This window comes from Aythya marila, assembly GCF_965140915.1.
Source record: "Aythya marila genome assembly, chromosome: 8".
Classification (NCBI taxonomy): Eukaryota; Metazoa; Chordata; class Aves; order Anseriformes; family Anatidae; genus Aythya; species Aythya marila.
In genome coordinates, this window is record NC_139049.1 from 4,343,206 (window position 1) to 4,365,556 (window position 22,351).

General features: G+C 36.5%; 1 protein-coding gene and 1 long non-coding RNA gene across 3 annotated transcripts in view; one reads left to right on the forward strand and one right to left on the reverse strand.

The window, feature by feature from the left end:
• Positions 1-22,351, forward strand: part of LOC309880529 — a 191,930-nt gene that overhangs the window by 148,741 nt on the left and 20,838 nt on the right. Inside the window, exon 3 of the long non-coding RNA XR_014317988.1 lies at positions 10,200-10,363. This is a non-coding gene — a long non-coding RNA (uncharacterized lncRNA). The remainder of the gene's footprint in view (positions 1-10,199; positions 10,364-22,351) is intronic.
• OLFM3 (olfactomedin 3) overlaps positions 1-22,351 on the reverse strand; it is a 60,175-nt gene that overhangs the window by 18,113 nt on the left and 19,711 nt on the right. For both annotated transcript variants that reach the window (XM_082765544.1, XM_082765543.1), the window contains exon 2: positions 1,639-1,785. In XM_082765544.1, coding sequence (XP_082621670.1) covers positions 1,639-1,785 — 147 coding nt within the window. The remainder of the gene's footprint in view (positions 1-1,638; positions 1,786-22,351) is intronic.

The following is a 22,351-nucleotide window of genomic DNA, read 5'->3' on the forward strand; positions in this document are numbered from 1 at the left end:
CTTTCCAACTGTTGAAAGCAAGCAAATAGTCCTTTGGTTTTGTGGTGACACACGTGGTCCACAGGTCTGTAGGTATTTTTGTTGACAGACAAAGCCACAGGTTTTTCTCTGTGACTTCATTTTGTACCTGTTCTCAAGCTGCATCTGCTGAGTATCATGAAATCTGTAGGAATGGTGAGTAAGAGGGCAGGCATGTTGTTAAAGATGAAAAACATTAATAAGGCTTAAAAATTACTGACTGCTGGTCATAGCTGACACATTTACTGAATTAGGTCTTATCCTGGATTCTGATTTTTCCTACCTCCTGTCATGGATAGTAAGTGGAAAGCCAACTAATTGAGTTTGGTTGGGATTTTTATCAGTTTTGGAACAATATGAAGGTGGTGTGAACTCCATTCTAGGAGACTTTACCCTCACCAATGTATTTAGCTTGGAAAAATTCTGATGTTTTATTTTCTTGGGACCCTGAGATAGAAAAATAGCTCATTAAAACCTGTTAATATATTCTGTGGAGGAGAGGGCAAGGAGAAATAACTGAAGATAGGTACCAGGAGCAAACACGACTGCCTGTCCTCCCATCTCCTTTACATTTCTCCTTTCTACATTTCTACATTTCTCCTTTACATTTTACATAAGATGAAAAACTTCTGAGAAAGGGATTGTTCTTGGGAAGTTTCTAAAACTACTTAGTTACATGTCATGCTACGGACTCTGTCAAAAACTGAAATTAAGTCCCTCCTGAAGTTCATGGAGGTTTATGAAGGGAACATCTGCTGGATTTAGCATTGGTGTGATTTTTCTATAGCTGAAAAAATATTGAAAATTGTATGCTGAAAAATGCATATTTATTTATTTTTTTGGGGTCTACATTTTATGTTGCTTTCTGCTGTTGCTGTTCAAATGCTCTGTCTCAGTCCCTCAGGTTATGAACTACTAGCTGTTACACAGTAACTATAAACTTGGTTACCTACACAGGGAATGCAGAATAATAGTTTGTGTTTTCATGGTTGCAGTGTTTTTTCAGTTCATACGAAATAACAGTTTACCAATTTTAAAATATAAACAAGAGTGGATAATACTGGGAATAAGAATTGGGTTGTTTAGACAAAATTTGCACCACCGGAGAATGAAATAAATAGTATTAACTGAGGAAATAAGAAATAAAAATAACTTAGAACTGTTTCTCATCTGTACGGTCTGCTTTGATGGTGCTGTCATGTCTGTATCTCATTATTTGCTGATAAGAGACAAGGAATGACCTTCAAGAGACTTACACGTTTGAAGCAGCAGCTGTAGTTTAAATCCCACAACAACAAGGAAGTTTAAGGTGGGATTTGTAACTGTTTTGACACAGGGAAAGTCAGTCCTGTATATGTGTAAGAAAGGGTTTGGGGAATGAGCACGAGAAAACGCAACTTCAGTTTGCTAGATAAGTGGCTTGGGTTGACAGAGGTGTGCTATGAGGGAAACAGACAAATTACGATAAGTGGTGAAAACACAGGTGGGGGATATACCCTGAAGGAATATTTTTATAGATAATGCTTCAGGGCACCATTATATATTAAACTTAGAGAGACAGGAGTGGATTTCCAGGGGAAGTTCAGTGATCAAAAGGAGAAATTCATTGGGAAGACTTACCTTCTCTAGCAGCTGTCTAAGTTGTCTGCTCTTGGCATCTCTTGAACATAGGTTTTGTTCAGGTGCAACAACAGTACAAATGCAACGGCCATCAGGATCCTGGGCTGAACTATAAACTTGCCACCCTTCCTTGGGGCTAATCTGAGTCTGTAACACAACAACAACAATAAAAATAAAGGGAACAGAACAGATTTCATTGCTGTTTGAAAACACCACCTATTTTTCTTTATGTTTTGCCTTATATATTTGCAGTGAGGTTCCTCCTAGTCATCACTCATTATCCTCTTAACTAATTAGGCTGGTGATTTTGCACAGTTTTGCCATGTTGCACATCTGCAGAAGAGTCTCTGAGCATTGCTTCCAGTGTGGGTGAGAGCAGTTTCCTGTTAGTGATTCAGCACAAGTGGTTGAAGTAATTCTTTGCAGTGGGATGGTAAGGTTTTTCATTAACAGAGAACAAATATGTCCTTTCAGCTTGAATGACTTTTACTTTAGACTAATGGAAACAACAAAGACAGAAAAGAACAAATACAAAATCCCAAAGAGAAAGCACAGTCTGTGTGACTCACGCAATAGGGAATTGGCTGGGAAGCGGTTCTGGAGGTGTGTTAGCAGGTTTGCTCTTAAAGATGCAGCACACAGAAAACTCTTCTTGGTTGACTTCAGCTACACGTACACCAAAGGGAAGATGGGCAGTACTGAAAAGTACTAGGTTAGTTTAGATGATGGGGGGTGATGGCAGGCATGGCACATGGCAGGAAAGGCATCACACTGTCCTTTACTGGCACAGAATTTTAGAAATTCTGAACCTGTTCTTTTTCAGCAACCACCATCACAAAGAAGAGCAAAGCAAAAAACTGTATTTCAGAGCAGGCCAACACTACACTGCCTTTAAAGCTCGTGTGATACCTTGCAAGAGTAGGTTTCTATCTGCTTAATGGGATTTACAGCACAGCATCAGAACGAGACAAAGCACCATAATCAGATGATCGAACAAATTCAGGTGAGGGAATGAAAACTAATTGGCACCAGAAATATTTTCAGGCTGTAATTTCAAGCTAATAATCTGCATTATTCTTTTCTAATAATACAATATTTGCTGCTGAATTTTACAGTGCAGTTGCTAATGGATGACATTGAAATATTTTTGATCTGGATAAAGTTGGAATAAATTAATTTTAGTATGAAATTCTACTTGGTGTCAGCACAAAGAGTGATTGTTAAAATTGGCAAGCTTTGATATTGATGCTTAGTGAGGAGTAAGTTGCATAGTTCCATGCCTCAGAAAAGGTACAGTATCTCTATAGACTGAGGTCAGAAGGAAAGGTAGCAATATTTTTCTGAGTATCAGTGCAATGTTAGAGAAGAGCACAGACTTTTTGTCCCCCACAGTGTCTATTTTGAAGAAGTCATTGAAGACAGCAGTGACCTCTTTTACTGTGGAGTTAACTAAAACAATTCAGAACTGTATTGTTCCCTTGTTTTGCAAGGAAGAATAAGGTATCATAGCGTAGATGACTAAACAGAGGACAGTCAAACCTGGGCAGAAAGGTATAGAAAGGCATATCCAGAGGTCAGTGCTAAATTGTTGTGCTCTTGCAGCCTTAATTCTTAGGGCACAGGTGATCTAGTTTAAGACATGGAGAAGAATAAAATCTGACCAAACTTACAACTGGAGAGATGATTTAAATTAGATTTGAGCAGCTACTAAAATTGCAAGCTAGAACAACTGAAACCTCTTATAGCTGGTGACACTTGTGAAGTGTAAGCTCTGTTCACAAGTTTCCATGCTTCTCTGTAGAAAGGCTGCCCAGTGTGCCCATACAAGAGCAAGTTCTTGTTGAAGTTCAGGAGTCTAAAGCTTGCAATTGTAATTCCTACAGAACAGAAATACTCCGTATATTTTATGAATAAACTGTGATATTTGCGATACCTGCTATTTTTAGATTGATAGCAACAGATTTTACTGCATTCAAGTGAATAGAGTTCTCTGCAGTGGGGAATGGATGCGATAGCAGGATCGTGCATGGTCATAGTAAAGCAATTACAGTCCATGCTGTATTGTCAAAGGTATTTGTATATGCTAACAATATGTATCGGTGTGTTTTGTCTGAGAAAATTATGTTTATTGATTAATTTGGCTGATATTTTCTTATGGCACTTAACATATATCTTGATTTAAAAAAAAATAAAAAATGAAGTAGCTATTTGGGAAAATATTTTTCACAGTGAAAGACCTTCAGGCATAATATGAATGCGTTGTGATGGGCTGCCCATGCAGAAATGAGTGCTGAGACAGCAGCTCCAGTGTGGGCTACATTTTTTTTTTCTGGTATTCTTTGTTACCTGTGTGCATGCTATTGGGGTACCTTTGTTAACTAGGATGGGTAATATGAATAATTACAGAGAAAAATAAGCATGTGCAGGTAGGTGCACTTAGCTTTTTTTTCTCTCTTTCTTTTTATTTATTTATTTATTTATTTTGTATTTTCTTTGTCATTTAATACCTATTTCAAGCAGAAACTGCTGTGCCACATGGAAAGAGCTAGAATGCATCAAAACCTTTTGAAAACTGCTGAATCTAGTCTCCAAATGCACCCTTACTGCTGACAGGCCTTAGTCAACAAATGAGAAAAGAAATAACGAGTGGTGAACAGCAACAATGACGACAAATCATTCTAGTTCTTGGAAATCTGGGGAAAACAGAAGAGTCTCTCCAAAGAGCCATATTAATCTGCCTTGGCAGGCTGCTGAGTTACAGTCACTTTACTTACCTTACAAAGATTAACTTTTTTCACTTGCACTCACATTCTGATAAAGCTGCTATAGCTGCCTCCATTGTTACTAGTAATTGGGCAAATGGAAACACGTATACTCAGTATCAGTGCTTAAATATAATGATATTTGTCAGTCTTAGGATTTTGGTCCTGGGAGTGAAACGTTGCTGAAGAGGGGGGTCTTTCCCCTGACCCCACCTCACCCTACATTTCTTCCAGCAAGGGGAAGAGAAAATGTTAATAAAGATGGGGAGGTTTTGCTCTTTTTTCCTGGTGCAAGATGTACAATTTTTGAGCTGTGTATAGGAGAGAACTTCTGGAGAACCGCTTGCGTGGCACCGTTCACTAGAGAAGCTGCCAGGGGATGACACTAACTTGACAGCTAACTTTAATTGACTGCTGCCAATTAAAAAGCAGGTAGTGATGACCACAGCATCACTGAGTACCTGGGCCATAAGGTCTCAGCTAGAAGCTGAAGTTTAGAAAAAGGCAGCAGATTTGTGGTGCTAGTTCTATAACAACACCCCACCTGATTGAAGATGGTATTTTTTCCACTTGGTGGATGTTGCCAAGCTCAGATAATCAGGTTTTTATGCTTGTGTCCCCAGCTCTCCAGGCACTCCTGCTAGCCCTCTTGAAACCTAAAATGTGCATATAAATCCAATGTTTGAGTTTGAAGAGCATTACTAAAATAATACTCAGGAGGCATTTGTAACATCATTGTTCCGACGAAGCCAAGGGAGGCATGGCAGTTTACACTACCTGGAATTTGAAAATGACAATATATATAATCATATATTAGTGTGTAAATATACATATGCGTACATGTTGCAATAACAAGTGTGCACCTCTTTGCTGCTCAATTGCAACCTTAAACTTGGATTTAAATTAGACAGGGAACCTTATTTCTTATAATATCACATTGCCACAAGAACTAGCAAGCTGTATTGTAGGTCAGTGGGCATAGAAAACAAACTGGAGCTTTTCCTTGTCTTCTCACCTTGATGCCCTAAAACTTAAAAGAATTGTTTCTTACAATATAATTAAATTTAAAGTAGCGGTATTTAAAGTCTAAATGCAGTGGCTTTCTGCTGTAATGCTTTTCCTGTGTGCATATATTCAATTAATTAAATGTTGATTAGTTAATGCATTTTTATTTACAACTGAAAAATTAAGTTCTGTATATTGTGCTCTACTGTACAAACAGTTAACTATATCTTTTACATAATACACTATCATACAAACATCTGACTGCAGTTATAATAAAATCGTTTTACTAACCATTCAGAAAAAATGTGTTCTAGTGTAACTTACAGATAACTTATAACTAGGATAGTGTTCCTAGCTAAACTATTATTTTAATTTTTACACTTTTCATTAATAGCTAATACAGCTTTTCTGTAGGTCTTAATTAACAGAGGCTGTTGGATATGAGCATCAAACATACAAGCTGATATTTGTTAGTTGTACAATTACCTTTCTAAAGTTCTGATACCCAGCTTCCTAGTACCAATTTTATTTTATCAGCTATTATTTGCTTAACTGTGCTCCAATAAAGAAAAAAATAAGAAAGGATCAGGCTCCTTGAATATTGTAGTCAATAGCTTATGTATAGCACTAATCAGACAAAAATTAAAAAGAAATCTTCTGATACATGTTTTCCTTAATGATGCAGTACATTTTTTTTCTGGAGCAGTAAACAGGCAAAATATCGAAGCAAAAGAAATGGCATTGCTGTGCTATTTTTAGCATTTCGCCCTCAAGATGAAGGCATTTGTTCTTAAATATTTAAGGATGCTATTTTAAAATCTTTTCTTTCATAGTAAGACCACAACATGCTCACCAATGTGCAGATTTATGATGCCCAAAAAGAAGCATGCATTAAGTGATGATAGGAAGATTAGTACTCTAAAAAGATTCACAAAGAGGCAACAGAGTAAAGCTTTTGCTGGCACTTCTATTTGCTCAGCATTCAGATGGATTGCAACACATCACAGCTACTTACTAGAGTATCTGAAGTGGGTAGTCTGGTGATATTTAGTCCTACCAGAGATGGGAGAGTTTGGGACATCCAGTTAGAGATCATTGCCACGGTACTAAGAACAGCACCAAGCTTCAGCAGTGGAGGGCTCATTGCTGTGGAGCTAATGAGTTTTCATAGTGACTGATTATCATCCCAGTGCAGGCTGGCGGTGAGAGGCGTGACTGCAGCACACGCCAGCCTCAGCGGGGAAGGAGAGCAAGGTACCCAGATTTAATCATCTGTTAAGAACACTGTTATCTTTATTTGGTCTCTTTCTTTGCTCTTACTAACAATGCTTATCAGTATTTATTTGCTATTTATGACTATAACACTTACTATAGGACTTGGCAGTCCTTTACATGCTAATAGCCATTGCAGTTTACAGTGGGAGATGGGATGAGTGAATTACCTCTTTATAGGTGCTGGAAAGTTAATTAGCACTTCATTAGTTTAGTCCTTGCAGAATGGACTAAAACAGTACATTTAGTCGTCCTGTCTGAAATTCAAAAGCACAATCACAAAACTGAAACAAAGAAAACAAAACAACAAACAAAAAACTCCCCATCGCTGTTTTGGTAGAAATATGCTCAGGTATACTTCAAAAGACGGTACAGGAACTATACTTGTCCCGGGGGACAGGGGAAGGGTGAGAGCTGTAAGCCTGCCCATGAAAAGACAAAGGCAGGCATTCTCAGAAACCTCACAAATACCCCTTGATTTGTTGATCTCACATAAACTACAAACATCGGCAACTTTATAATTTGCAAGGCATGTTAAGATACACGTTAAGATAGTATTTAGTGTTTTATTATTTTTATTTTTATTTTTTATTTTTTATTTTTTTACTGTGCATGTTTTTACACTGAAAATTTTTGCATTACAGGGCTGGCAGACTCAGTGTGTCTTCACTGTTGTTAGGAATAGAAAAGAAGTTGTGGGTTGCTCATATAGCATTTGGAGGCTTCTCTTGGCCCTAATCTGCTGTTAAATCTGATGTTCTCTAGTGCTGTAGACTGATCTCCAGGTTCAGTAGCAATTAATCTTTTTCAGAAACTTAGTAAGTGTGGGGGAAAAAAAAGTGCATAAATCATTGTGTTGAGGTAGCTTTCCTTTTTCTTTCCTTTTTTTTTTTTTTTTTTTTTTTTTTTTTTTTTTTGAGTTATTTTAAAAAGAAGAAATGCTGAGTAGGGATTTCTAATGGCAATTATTTTAGAAAGAACTTGCTTAAAAATTTGCAGAGATGGACTACTGTGTATGCTTCCTGAGGCAATTATGGATTTAGTTTGTTTCTGAATTTGTGTCCAAAGGAGTATATTTTTCTTAAAGAACTTCTACAGTTTTTATGAAGGAAACCTGTAATAAAATGGAAAGGGATTCATTTTAGAGCAGTGTGCCATCACAAATGCAAACTTCCTATACTTACTGTAAGTATAAACTTATAGCTTACGTGTAAACTTAAACTTGTAGTATCAGTCTTGCAAACAATATTTCAGATTCTTAGATCTTGTACACCGGTCAGGCTAAATTGTCTCTTCCAACATTCATTTAGAATGATTTCAATCTCTTGTTTAACAAAGACACACGGAAAACTAGTTTTTAAAAAAGAAACAGAAAACCACATGGAGGGCTATTATCTAATCTTACAAGGGGTCTTCAGGCACAAGGATTCAGCAATGGAATACACCGAGAAATTCCTCGCATCCCAATGTTATATATTTTCTGGGAGTCACACAGTAAGGTGAGCTGCAAAATGTTTCAGGTACTCAAAACAAAAACACACCGAATTCACTGAAGAGGTGCACTTGAAAACTGAAAGAATGAGTTTATTTGGTTATATGCAGATTCTACACAGAAAAATAAGCTTTTTGCTAATTTCCATATACATATATAGACGTGAAAGTAAAAGATCTATCTGAAAAGGATAAGTTAAAGTGTTAAACCTGTTGCAGTTTTAATTTTCTGATGCATGTTGAATGCACACACTTGTGTGCATTTTGACTTATTTCACATATTTTGGCAAAACTTTTGGGACAAAATAACGTACAAGGGCCATTTTCTCCAAAGAATTCAAATTGCTTTCAGATTATGAGTCAATAGCAAATAATTCTGACACTTGAATAAGAACGCATTGTGATTCTTTTGTTCAGTTTGAAATAAACAAAATCCCAGAAAAAAAAAAAAAAAAAGAGTTGCACTGGATCAGTCTCCTTGATTCATTTAGTTCCTTTTTTTAGCAACAGCCAGCAGCAGATGCTTAATAGAGGAGCATAAGAGAGCAAACATACTGCAATACTTTCCTTGCTGTAGCCTTCCAGCAAAGTGTGGTGCTTGCAGGGCCTGAGCTTGTAACTGTGTTCAGTGGCCTTTCCAGGAAGCTTTCCTCCATGACTTTCTCATCACTTTTTAACTCATCGGTAACTTGGGGTGGCACATCATCTACTGATATGGAGTTCTGCAGTTTAATTATGTCCTTTGGGAGAAGTATACTTACCAAAAGTTGTGATTAGACTGCAATTTTAAGAAATGCTGTGTTTAATTCCAGTCTGCTATTTTCCAATGAAAAATGCATTTTTGGTAAGTATAACCTTGATCTAATAGCCAGAACATCGTTTGGTTACTTAGTTGAAAAGAAAAAAAAATCATCAATGAGACTGAAAGGCTGGTCAGGCGTTACCTCAGCAGAAGGGCAGAGTGAGTGGAGGTGTCTGAGTGTCCAAAATAGAGTTCCTGTACCTATGGAGATATTTTGTGGCTCAAAGTTGGGTTTTGTCCTGTGGAGCAGATGGGCTTATGTTCAGGCTCCGTTTTTCCCCTCTGAGCATGAGGTTGCTGTGCAAAGTAGTATGGCAGAAGAAGTACACATAAGATCTTTTTAACATGACTTGAAGGATCAAGCATAACATTTTATTAGAGCAGCAAGAGACAGAAAATGTAATGGAACATCACTGAATTCAACCTTCAGCATTGACTTTTTTTTTTCTCTTTCCCATTTTAGGGTGTAGTTACATAAAATGTAAATCACAAATGTGGGAATAGAAATGTTGTTTTTGCAGAGTTACATTGTTTAGAAGGAGGGAATGTGGTACTGAGATATGCTTACAGTAATAAGAAAGTTTAGCAGGCGACCTTGTAAAATGCAGACAATCAGACTCCTTAGGACAATTAGGTGAAAATCATGGTGTCGAGTCAAGTCAGATAAGTGAAGAAACATTACCACTTCAAGCAGTAAAAATGTCAAAAGAAATTTGAAATTTAACAGGCCGGCGACTGAAGGCCATGCATTGTTTGTGAAGCATCAGATAGATTGTGAACGTGGATTACCCACTCAGTGGGGAAACAGGGGAGGGTCCTGCCATCAAAAGGTATATAAACTGTGTTTTGGAACTAGTAGATGCGCTCTCTCTTCAGCTTGTGGGACGCCCGCCATTGCAATCGCGAATAAATTACTACTTCACTGAGATCCTCGCCTGAGCCTAAGTTACTGGCTACGGAGTGTTTCTCACACAAATACAGAAAACTAAGGCTATAGAGCAGATATGTGAGTGCCATGTCATCAGAATGTTGAAGACCAGAACAGCAGCAATGTTGGACCTTTAACACCTCTAAAATTCTACGTAAGATTAGAAGGGAGTGAATTTCAGTCAAGTGCAATTGCCCAGGGCCATGATATCAGTCAGCCTAAAACATAGCATACAATGTAATATCATGAAGAAACGTAGACAGAAACATAATAATCACTTTTGTCTCTAATACGATTATAGGTGCAGAATTCAGATTACAATATCCAGGCCCTAAAAATGGAGAGAAAACATTTGAGACAGTTTTCTTCAACAAGAAAACTTAATGGTCCATGAGAAATCATTAAGACTACTGGATGAAGGAACAAGAAAGATCTGCTCTCAAGAGGTCCCCCAATTGTGTAAAGGTATTTACAAACTTTGCTGTGTTAAAACTGTTGGAGCAACTTGTCAGAGGCTGGGTATTGAGCAAACCGTAGGACACACATTCTAAATGCCTGATAATCCAAGATACATGTACCAAGTGCATAAGAGAAAACTAGAGTAAAGCCCTTATGGTATATTAACATGTGCACACCATAGTTATGTAGACATATTATCATGTTCCTATACTTATACATACTATTTATATTTATTCAATAATTTCAATGGCTACTTTTATCTCTGAAAAAATGAATATCCTATAAATTTTTTCCCCTTTCCTTTTTCTCCCATTTGTTCTGAATGACATCGAGAGCCAGTCTCTTTGCTGAATTCTTGCAATTACTTGCCAGCCTGACAATTTCACAAGTAATTATTTTATTTTATTTATTTTTATTTTTTAATTCAGAGCTGAATTGTATATCGTTTCTCTATGTTGTATAATTTTCTCATATAGGTTCTTCTGAAGCACTTCAGCATTCTCTCTAGATCTGACTAACCACAAAAGATTCTGCTGTTCACCAGTTTTATCACCTTTTTTGTTCCCGTGTTCTTTAGAGGTTTAATAAGCACATGAATACCCCCAGTTCCAACACATTTCCTAGAACAGTCATGCTACATTTATACTACGTTGAGCTGCAGCTGTTTATAGTTTTGTTTTTCTTTTAAACATTTTCTGATCCACAAAAGACCATAGTCTGTCCCTTCCTGACTGTTTAAACCTTTGACAAACTACATTGCAAAGATAGTAACTTTTCTGAAGTTCAGATGAGTAATTACTGCTGATTATCCTTAATCCCATGTATTGTCAGCTCCCACAAAGAATGCTGTTTGTTTGGGGGCACATGATTTTTTCTACAGATGATATGCTGCTTGGCTTTTGTGTATATTCATTATATTCATTACATACAGAATATTCATTAACGTATTTTAGAATTTTATTTTCTTCCAACTAGTCTGCCTGCTGAAGTGAAAACCTGCTGATGTGTGATTCACAGTATTGCTGCTAGATATGTCTTTAAAGGTAGCATACCAGGAGATTCTCCTCTAGTATTCTTTCTGGTTCTATAATTGCAAATTACCATGTAGGTGATGTCTGGATTCCCCACGGTGCTGAAGTTAGATCTGCTGTAAGTGCATAAGGGCTTTAAAGCACATTTGCACTGCGGTGCAGTGACGTGATTGCAGATTGTAGAGAGATGCGAGTCTCCTAAAGCAACCCTAGCCCAGGGATTGATGGTAGTGTAGCTTACACTGGAAAGCTGCAAAAATGCTTTTCCAGGACCTTAAGTATTTAGAAGCTGTGTCCTATGCTGCTGCTAGACTTGTTTTTTTTTTTTTTTTTTTTTTTTTTTTTTACATAAGCTACACCTTTCCCCTAGACATGGACTTGACTTGTGCAGCGTCAGCATAAGCAATATTTCTTACGTCATGCACCCATTTGTCAAATAGCTACTCCAGAGTGGTATGCAAAGGAACCCATCCATGGGAACAATTAAAATATCATTTTTCCTAAACAGTGGAAGTGCTCACTGGAACTACATTTTATTTGTGTTCTTATTAGAATTGGAGGAATGCTTTAAAAAACCTTTCTGTTAAAGAACAGAAACTTTGAAATAATTTTAGCTTTATTTCACCATAAACATTTGGGGAAATTAAAAAATGGCAAGCAAATATTAGAAAATTTTCATGAGAAACATACTTGCAATCATATATACAAAGACCTTTTCAGAAACCACAGAAAAACTGAAGGGTTGTTCTCATCTAGTTAGATCATAAGTTTTTGTTTTATTTCCTATGTTTCATGGAAGCTCTGTTTTAAAGAAAAAAAAAGTGCAATTTCACATTTCCAGTTCTTGATATGCTACTAAGAAATAGTCTTATGAACAAGAGCTAGAAAGCAATAATGCTGCTAAAATCTAAGCACTATTCTTTTAAAACAAATTACTGTGATTTATTATTATTATTTTACTGGCATAGTGACTTTCTCTTTTTGGAGCCAAATTATCTTAGAGTGAAAGCTAAATTATTTATACAGAATGACTGCACGTGCCATGTTTTTATCTTATATGGAACTGGGTAAATCTAACAATTTCAATGTTGTCAGCTGAGATACTTGTATGCCAGCTTGGTACTATTCATTTATAAATTATTTGCAGTGTAAAAGGTATTATTAAGGGTAGCATATGAATGCCCCAATTTATTGGTATTAAATAAGAGGTATAAGGCTTTTCTATTCTATGATATTCAATTTACTTTGAGTTCCTGTTAGATTTTCATATGGTTTAAACAGGGTCTAATATAAATGAGAATACAGCCCTACTTTATGTTGTCACGTTGAAGTACGATAAACTCTGTATAATAAAAGTAATTAACATCAGTATTAGGAACATCAACAAAGTAAATGTTCTGAGAGTCATAAATATGGGAACACACACACAAATGCATAAAAATGTCTAATTATATCCAGGATGGAGGAAGAGGAACAGTGACTGTAAGAAAGAGGAAATAGCTAATTCAGTAGCAGTCACTTAACCCTCATATCATCTTATAAATGTGTGTAAAAAAATATGTTAGCCTCCCAAACAGTTCTTAGAACTGAAAGCTGTATTCATGGGTAAATGCTACAAAAAAAGTTTTATTTGGTATGAAAATATATGACTTCTGTATAAAAGCTTCGCCTAAAACTGCATTTTATGTAGACAGAGATCAAAGTGATTGCACAGTCACATCTCAGATTTCTTAAATAGTTTCCTTTGAAGCAGAGCAAAGTCAGGAATCTTAAGCCACTCTAAGTTAGTACTTTGACAGGTTAGGTTTAGGAATTAAGCTCATGCATGGAAGTCACAGTTTCCCATGGTACAGTGGTGGTGTTCTGTAGCGTGTACTTTCTTTTCCTTCATGTAATGTATTCTGGTGGTGACTCAGCAATATGTGGATTTAAAAAAAAAAAGTGCATTAGTCATGTTCCTGAGCACTGTTAATTATTCAAGTGAGGCTAATGTGTGTATAAACCCAAATTCTCAAAATTTGAATAGCAATTACAGTTCTTAGTCCACCTTCAGCTCTGTGAAAGCACATCTTTGCCCTTTCAGTTCAATTCTAGTTCTCTGAATTTAGAAACCCAGGGGAATCCCGAGCTGCTTCATCTAACTCCATTTATGTTCAACAAAAACCTCTGGCTCAGCAGTGTGACTTGTAAGTAGTAATGTCCAGGTTCTTTGCAAGAGTGGATCGAGAGGCATGTGGCCTTTCTGGAGAACATTCTTACACCAGCCTTGTCTTTGCCTACATACATGGTAGTTGCTCTGGTCAGGCATCTCCACTGACAGGAGGAGTGTGAAGGGAGGGCTTATGAGAAGTCTGTTCTATCCTTACTGGTGCTCTTGAGGTGACATTCTTTTTAAAATAAGTGGCCTTTGTTATCTGTTTGTTTATTTTTCAGGATGCTCTTAGTCCCTTTGAATGAAGGGACATTGTTCTTAGAGGGCATTTTCATTTTCTTTCTCACCTATTCCCTTGTGTTGTGCAGTTAGCAATTCCCAAGTGCACAGAGTAACAAAGCAGTGCGTGTGCAGTGGGCTTAGTGGATGGTGTGAATTGCTAGAAGTGAGGACTAACATCTACCTAGTCGAGAATGATGAAAGATTGTGCAGAGTCCTTTCCCCCCAGCAAAGGCTGAGAATCTGCATGCTTTGGAAAACCTTGAGGTCCCTCCTCTTGTCATGAGTAACAGGACACAGGACGACTGGGTGCAATGTGATGTGCTCCTGGACCTGGTATTGCTTGGGCTCAACACAGTACTGCCGTTTAATTCTTTTGAAAACCGCTATGGCTGCATATAAGGATTTATGCATAATCCCTCCTGCGGTAATCCTCTTGCTTAAGGCTTTTAACCACTTGTAATTTTTCCCATTCTCAAAATACATGTTATTCTGCTGGGGAGTGAACAAAGCCTCAGTGATATTGGCAGCTGAGGAAGCTGGCTTTCACAGAAGGTAAATTTAAAAAGGAACTTGGCTCTTCTCAGATATTCAAAGGCTGAAATTCACTGTGCAGGTAGATCATATAATTCTGGAGTAGGGCTTGTGCCATGAAAATGAGTGAATTTGTTATAATTTAGTAAATTCAGTGTTTTAGATGGCTCTGAATTCACCTGCATGTCAGAAAACAGAGGGAAGGTATTTTCTAAGAACAGCAGTCCATCCCTGTGAAAGTGGCTGGTATAACTGAACCTCCTTCAGGTCGATGTGTGCTTGCCATGTTTGGCAGTCGGTGATTACAGGGAGCTGGCACTGTTTGCTCAAAGGCAGGAGTGTGGTGGCTAGGGGATCAAAATGGCAAATGTTTAAAGCTTCTATAATCCTATGTACTACAGGATTACAAACATTCGGACTATGAAAATAGTTTAACTGCAAAGAAGGATGGATACAAAGAGGGAATAGATATTTATACTCTATTTTAAGGGAACTCAAAAACCCTGTGTACATTGCAATTTGTGGGTAAGGCAATCTTCCAGTAAAGGGGTCTGACTTGCCAGTCTGCAGTTTAATAAGCACAATGTAGAAATGATTACAACTATACAGTTCTTTTCTGTATTTTACAATAATCTGTCCTGGCCAAGCAAAAATTCTGTTCTGAGCTTTTGTCTTGCGTTACTACATTCCGAGCCAAGGTTTACATTTTCTGGCATTGAATACATCACCATACACAGAATCACTTTGTAAAGGCACCAAGAGGTTAAACAATAAATGTAAAGACTATTAAAATGAAACTGGAAAAAAAAAAAAAGATATGTCTTAGCCAATTTGTCAAAGTGCTGGTGCTGTTAAAGCAATTAAATAGCAATAAGAAAGCAGTTATGTCCATCATTGTTAGTTCTGGAAATCACTTTTAGATTTATAACTATAATAAAATGATTTAAAATCTCTATAAAAAGAGATGGTTTGACAGAAATAAGAAGAAGCTGAAGAAAATATTGCAGCGGTTGAGTGGGAAGTGGGAACCTGAAGAAACTATATTTCACAGATGCTTCTTTTCTTATTGACTTTTCACTTTTGATGGACTAGCAAATTATTGTTCATTGGTTTTCTTATGAATATAACCCATAGTCAGTCTGTCACAAATAAGGACAGATGGAGGCCACCTCAGCTAGTGCTTTGGGATGATGATGTTCATCATTTTCACGCTAGATGAATGTCATTGGACCATTTGCAAGAAGTAGGGTTTTTTCTTTAATGAAACATAATATAGGGGGGGAAAAAAAGATGAAAGTACTTTCTCCACCTTGAAAACATGCTTGCTCTAGGAAAACTTTTGCTGCCTGTGTACTTCTCATAAGGTTTCTTGCAGTTAGGGGAAGGAAGGAGTAAAAGGAGCAAGGAAAGTAGAAATATTAATACATTACTTAAGTGATCAGTCAGTAATAACAAGAAAAGTTGCATGATGCATAGACAGTACGTAATTTTAAAGAAATTTGCTCTATGAATAGTAATAAAATAAACAAATACTTAGGTGTTGCAGTTTCTCTATTTTAGATTATTTAGCAAACAAAGTTCTGCAGACTTTAAATTTGCAGTGGATGAGCATTTCGGGCTGAAGGCTGTTATTAATATTTTAATAAATTATCTCCATCAAGAGCTCTGTTTCTTTTACTACAACATGCATGTTTTACAGATAATAAAAGTCATTTCCTGAAAAGCACTTCAGCAAAACCCAGCTTGAATTTATGCCAGGTTTTCATGGAAGAATTTAAATGGAGTTTTAAAATGTGCTAAATTTTAGCTCTGGAGTAACTTAATTAAATGACAGTCACTTTGCAAATAGCTTTTGCTCATTATAGTCAAATAATCACAGTCAGTTTAAAGGCAAAGCGTGACTTGCATGATTTGCACAAGAGATACATGACAGTTCTTTTGGCTTGGATGAATTACTTAATTACTTTTTTAAGCTGTGCCTCTGGACACTGAGATTTTTGATTTGTTGTTCAGTGTGCTCAGGATGCAGATGACTTATCCCATGAGATGAGTTAAAGGGAAACTCAGTAGATAAAGTTAGCAACATGCACATTTTTACATCTATAGTATGATGAATTAAAAATATTTTGGATTGGTACAGCCCAAAGCTGTTCAGCTCTGGAAGCTGTTGAATGGCTATACTATCTGCTGGAGGTGGACAAACATCAGCATCATAAATGTAACATGGAGTTCCTGAGCCTTCCCAAAAGGTAAAAAGAGCTTTGGGTGGCCTGAGCTATATTAGCAATAGCCTTTGTTGGTGCTGCAATTCTCCTGAATGAAGTAGTAGCTACATTTGAAGATGTATCTGTATTTAAACATATGAAGTGTAATGTTGTTCTTAGTTTCTGAAAATCTCAGGGAAAAAAAAGAAAAAAAGATTGAACAACCTTTTTTTTTTTAAAAAAGCTATTATATCTAAATTATTGGATTTGTTTAAAAGGTTTAACTTCTTTTTTTTTTTTTTTTTTTTTTTGTTTTTTTTGTTTTTTCTTTTTTCATTTAACCAAATAATTTTTCAGAATATTGAATATCTCAGAATTGCACAAGGTCATTCAAATGACTGTTGTGACTGTTTTGGTGAGAATAATTTTGAGGAATCCAAGTAGGTGGTATGCAGAGGCTTAGATTAAGTGCTGGTAACGTTCATTAGAAAATTATTATATTCTTTATTAGATGAGCTGATACAATTAGGAGAAGCAGTCAAGGTTTGTTTTTTTTTTTTTTTTTTTTTTTTTTTTTTTTCAGCGAGTAGCAGAAGCAGTAGCAGAAGTTGTCTCAGAAGCAAGAGCGATCTTCAAACTTCTCAACTGTTTTTAATTTTTGGAGTGGTTCTTGCTACTTTGGACTGGAAACTACTGAGCTTGTGTTCCCAAGAACTCTTTGAACACTTTTTTTTTTTTTTTTTTTTCCCCTTAGTGAAATAGTTACTTTGCAAAGACTACAGAAACATTAGAGCACATAGAAGGACAAAGCTCAGCCATTTGAAAATGCATTGAAACAGAAGTGCGCTTTATTGGGACTGGGTAAATGATTTCTATTATCAAAGAGTGGGAACACCAGATTTCCTCACAAAGTCTGTCATGCTTATTATGCTGTGATGGCTACAGCAACAGTACTGCTACAACATGGAAGCCAAAGTGATGCTCACTGCTGTTCCTTACTCATGACTTTGGTGGGCTTCAAGTACTTTCTCTGAAGTCACAAAATGCAAGTGACTTTAAATAGTGATATTTGGAAAACAGGCTGCTTTGAAATTACAGTACATGTTTACAAAGGAATCATCAGCTTAATATTTTAAGGCAGAATCAGAAGGAAGACTGTTACTTCCATGACCCTGTGATGAATATTGCTTCTTAATAGAAGAGATTGAGAAGTTGAGATCCCCTACTATAGAACATAGAGTAGCTTTGCTCAGCAAGTTTAGCACAAGTAAAAATATCATATTTCTTTATGCTGTCTGAAGGATTAAACAGAATTCTTCAGAGAACTGTCACCCAGTGTAACACCCAGCAGAATTTCATAGCGATTAGAGGTTAAAAAATAAAAATTCTGATCTTAAAAATACATATATGGCAGCCTATAAAGTCCTGGAGCAGTGTGTACAAGGAAACATAAATCAGGTGCTGTTCTCTAAATACCATACGTATCAACTGTACCAACTTGTAAGAGTTGCTTTAGGAAAAGGATAATCGCTACATGGTCACTATGTGCATCTATACTTTATAAAGAATAGCTAAAACTATACCACAATAGTATAACCACCATGGTGCCACCTCTGTGCTTTTACTTAAACCATTCCATCATTTCTCTCCAGCAATGTGAAGTTAGAAAAAAAAAATATCTCATCAGGTAATAGTTACTTTGCAAAGACTACAGAAACATTAGAGCACATAGAAGGACAAAGCTCAGCCATTTGAAAATGCATTGAAACAGAAGTGTGCTTTATTGGGATTGGGTAAATGATTTCTATTATGCAAATAGAGATAGTAATTAAATAAGGACTGTATATCAAATTAATAGAGGAGCACAGAAAAATGGAATTTCAGGAGCAGTATAAATATAATTTGCAAAGATACACAGATCATTTAAAAAATATGTAAAAACAAATCTCTTGTGAATCACTAAACAAGAAAAGCTGTGTTATCATGGTGACACAAAAGCAAATCTGTTCTACTTGATTTTTTTTCCAGGCAAGGGGAACTGCAAGAATAAAGTGACGTGGGCAAATGCCATATGCATAGATGTGAAAATGGATGATGAGTTACAGTTATTAGAATACAAAACAAAAAAGCTAGCAGAAGAGGAGAAAAACTAGTGGAGATGGTCAAAAACTAGTAGGGTGAAATACCAGATTGTGTGGCAAATATTCAAGTGATAGCTGATCACATGGAATGTGGCATTAGGTTTATTCAAAACAATCAGTGTGGAGACCTTGTTAAACAAGTTTGATATAAAAACAAACATTTTGGAATGCTACCTTTGAATGAATTGCTAATACATTAAAGAAACCAGTCCCTAGGTTACAGATGACAATGATCTGGGGAAGGCTTTCAAATCAGGTCATTACACATACATTTAATGGTTTATTAATAGTATGAATAGATATTTTGGGCTGAAAAACTTTATCATTTCAAAGGGATGAGAATAAATATCAGTTTAGACACTTCTGTTCTTTTGAAAAATAGGTAGAGACTTGAAAAATTCTTTGGTCATTGTACAACAGGATACTGGATATAGCCACACTATAAACACAAAAGTGAGTCTATGGGAATGGGTTAGTGCCTGGGAAAGCAGACCACAAACACATACTTACTGGTGACACTCAAGCAATCTTGTTTTATCCTGAAATCTAACTGAATGTTTTGCTGCCGGCAGTCTTTCATGTTTGCTTATTGTTAAAATACGTGCTTGAGCTGCATAGAAGCTGATTGCAGTATGCGTGCTTCTTGATTCTTCAGAACTTGTGGTTATGGTTTCCTAAGCAATATAAATTGCCAGATTTTTTCCCTTAGCAAATTGTTTTATCCAACTCTATCAGTTAGTTTAATGAATGATATGACTTTTTGTTCGTTTTTTTGCTTGGCTCATTTACATGCTCCTGTAACATGGATTAATTTTCTGTGCTGCAGTTTGCTTTGTGCTTAGAACAATTGATTTCAGAATCAGATTCCCAGGTCTAGATCTCTTTTCATATTACTCTCCAAATTCAAATCTGTCTCCAGATTTCCCAACTTTCCTAGCAAAATCCAATATGTTAATAAGGAGTTGTAGCTTGAGGATACCCGTATTAAGAAAGCGTAGACGTAGATTTGCTAACGCCCAAGCCTTCCTTATGTGGACTTTCCTAGTAGTTCCTTGAGGCTATGATTAATTACCTAAAAATGAATCTTGGACTGTGCAGTATGTTTAGAATAACAAAACATAAAGCAGTATCCCAAGCAGTGTTCCTTGATGACTTTCATTCCTGCTACAAATTCCCAGATGTTTACAGGAAAATGTCATGGCTCTAAATCCCTTGAGATGATTGTCAGTCCTAGAAGGAAATAAAACATGTAGAATTTGTAAGTATTTATTCTGAAATATAATAAGATATTGTATTTTAATGGAGCTCATGTGTTTGATGCTATCCCTTCTCAATGTGTATAGTTAACTTGAAACTTTTAGGAAATGAAATGTTAGTAAAAGTAAGGCTGAGGTAAACTGCTTTTAGTGGGCTGAAATAACAATGACTTGATCATGAGTATAGAAGAAAGTATGTCTGAATCCTGCAGCCTTAAATGGAATATTTTTCTGAGCCTGAATTGTGGGATCACAGACAATTCTATACCTGAAAATATCAGAGCAAGGAGGCAGAGTCGAGGAGATAAAAAAGGACTGGTTTATACAGAAGATGAGAGGAACTTCAGCACCATATCTCTCCGTTCTGTTCTACTTTAGGGATAAAGTTGTAAAGCCAGAGTTACAAATATAAATATAAAGGTTACAAATACTGTCTAGCTACAAAAGCCAGTTATTGTTTTTAGTCTTTCTTTTTGTACTTTGTGCCTTTGAGGAATTAGCGTTTAATTCAGAAGACTTTGTTCCTGTGTTGCTGCAAGTTTATGTTTTCCTGGACTTGGTAAGCATGCCAGAGCCAAATGACATCAATACAGGAGTGAATGCTGGGAATCAGGAGATCAAATAGATTCATCACAGGAATGGCTGGATCTCTTGATTTGACTTAGAAGTGAGGTATTAGAAGTCAGATGCATTAAGTATGCATTTAAGAGGGAATGAATGGAGTCTCTAGTGCAGCTCGCTTGGCAGTCACAAGAATGTAATTATAATGGCTTTTTAGTAGGGTGGAAATACCCAATTTCCCCAAAGACCAATCTGTCTTAGCAATGCAGACTTTCTGACCTCACAGTCTAATGCTTACTTCACAAGATGCCTCATTTCTTCTTATGTAATGAATTGGAAATAACATTGTTTCAGAGCACAAAATGCAAGTACTGCTTCATTAGACAAAACAATTCTTCAGGAGCTTGCTAAACAGAAGAAGAGAGAAAACTGGCCCTGCAGTCTACCCATGGACTTAAAATTTTAAGTATTAGATAATTGTAGAGAAGATAATTAAACATATTACCCAGCACTGAAATAATCTGGAGAAAATTGGCTAAAATGACCACACAGACCCTTTGTAAATGAAATAGAAACTGAAAGGATTGACAGTGGTAAATATCACTGTTTTGGAAAAGAAAAGCATCCCTGAAGGAGAATATGGCTTATCAGATGTTGAAGGACATATGATAAACCCCATATTACTTACAGTCATTAGTTATGCCAAAGGCATATGAACTGCAATGCAACTGTAACACGGTTTGCTGTTCATGCATTGTGCATGTAACTATTAGGATAAAAACCTTCCAGCATTCTGTATGGACAGTTACATTAATGCACAAAGTCATTCTTCAGTAATTTTGAAGAAACTAAGAAAATTCACAGGCTGTATTTGTACTTCAGTTTTAGCCTTCTGGGTCTGGGACACAGTCTGCAATTTATTGTAAAAGGGGAAAAATATACTACGTAGGCAAAGACTTACAAGATTACATGAAAAATAGGGAAGAAGGAAAACAGAGCTATCCCAATAAAATAGCAAATTAAAATGGAAGGAAATGTATGCAGTAACAGAATAACCTGAGATTTAATGGCTAATTCCCTCTTTTCAGCTAGAGGCAGTCAGGGTAAAGAAACAAGAGAGGCAGTAGGTGTATGGGCTTAGAGCAATTGGTGGAATGTAATTATGGAAAGCCAAATGAGGTAATATTCTTTATTCGTTATTACAGTGACCCTTTTTAATAAGATTTTTCCTCAGTCTGGCATAATATTCCCACTAGGTAATATATTAACAATCTACGAAAAGAAAACTACTGTAGCTGAAAATTGAACCCTTTCACATTGAGGCAGAATGAAACAGAAGAGTAAGAACCAGGGCTGACATAATTCAAGAAACAGACACCTTCTGGTTTGTTTGGATGCTTTGGGACTCTCAGGCTGTCCTGAGCCGGCTGAGGAAGGATGTCTCTGCATGAAGAGGTCTCTAGGCTATAATAATGTGACTCTTTTGCTCACTGTTTTCCTGGACCTCTAAGATGATCATTTGTTGGTGTTGTATGCTTCAGTCAGCTCTGATTTATGTTATGACAAGCAGGTTCTCCTGGCAACACCAAGACTTCAGTACTGCAAGTGATTTATTATTATGTTAGTCCTCCTCCTCTGGTCTTTTATTGGATATGTGTCAATGGTTCGTGAAAAAGCAGTAATCTTTAGCAAACTGCAGCGCAAATGCCAGGTTCTAGTGCTAAAATACAGTTTAGAAGGAAAAGGAACAGTGTTACCGTTTCTTCTGAGTTCCTTATCAATAGTAAAGGAGTGTGCATGTGTCACTAAAAAAACCTTGTGTACATGTATAGTGTT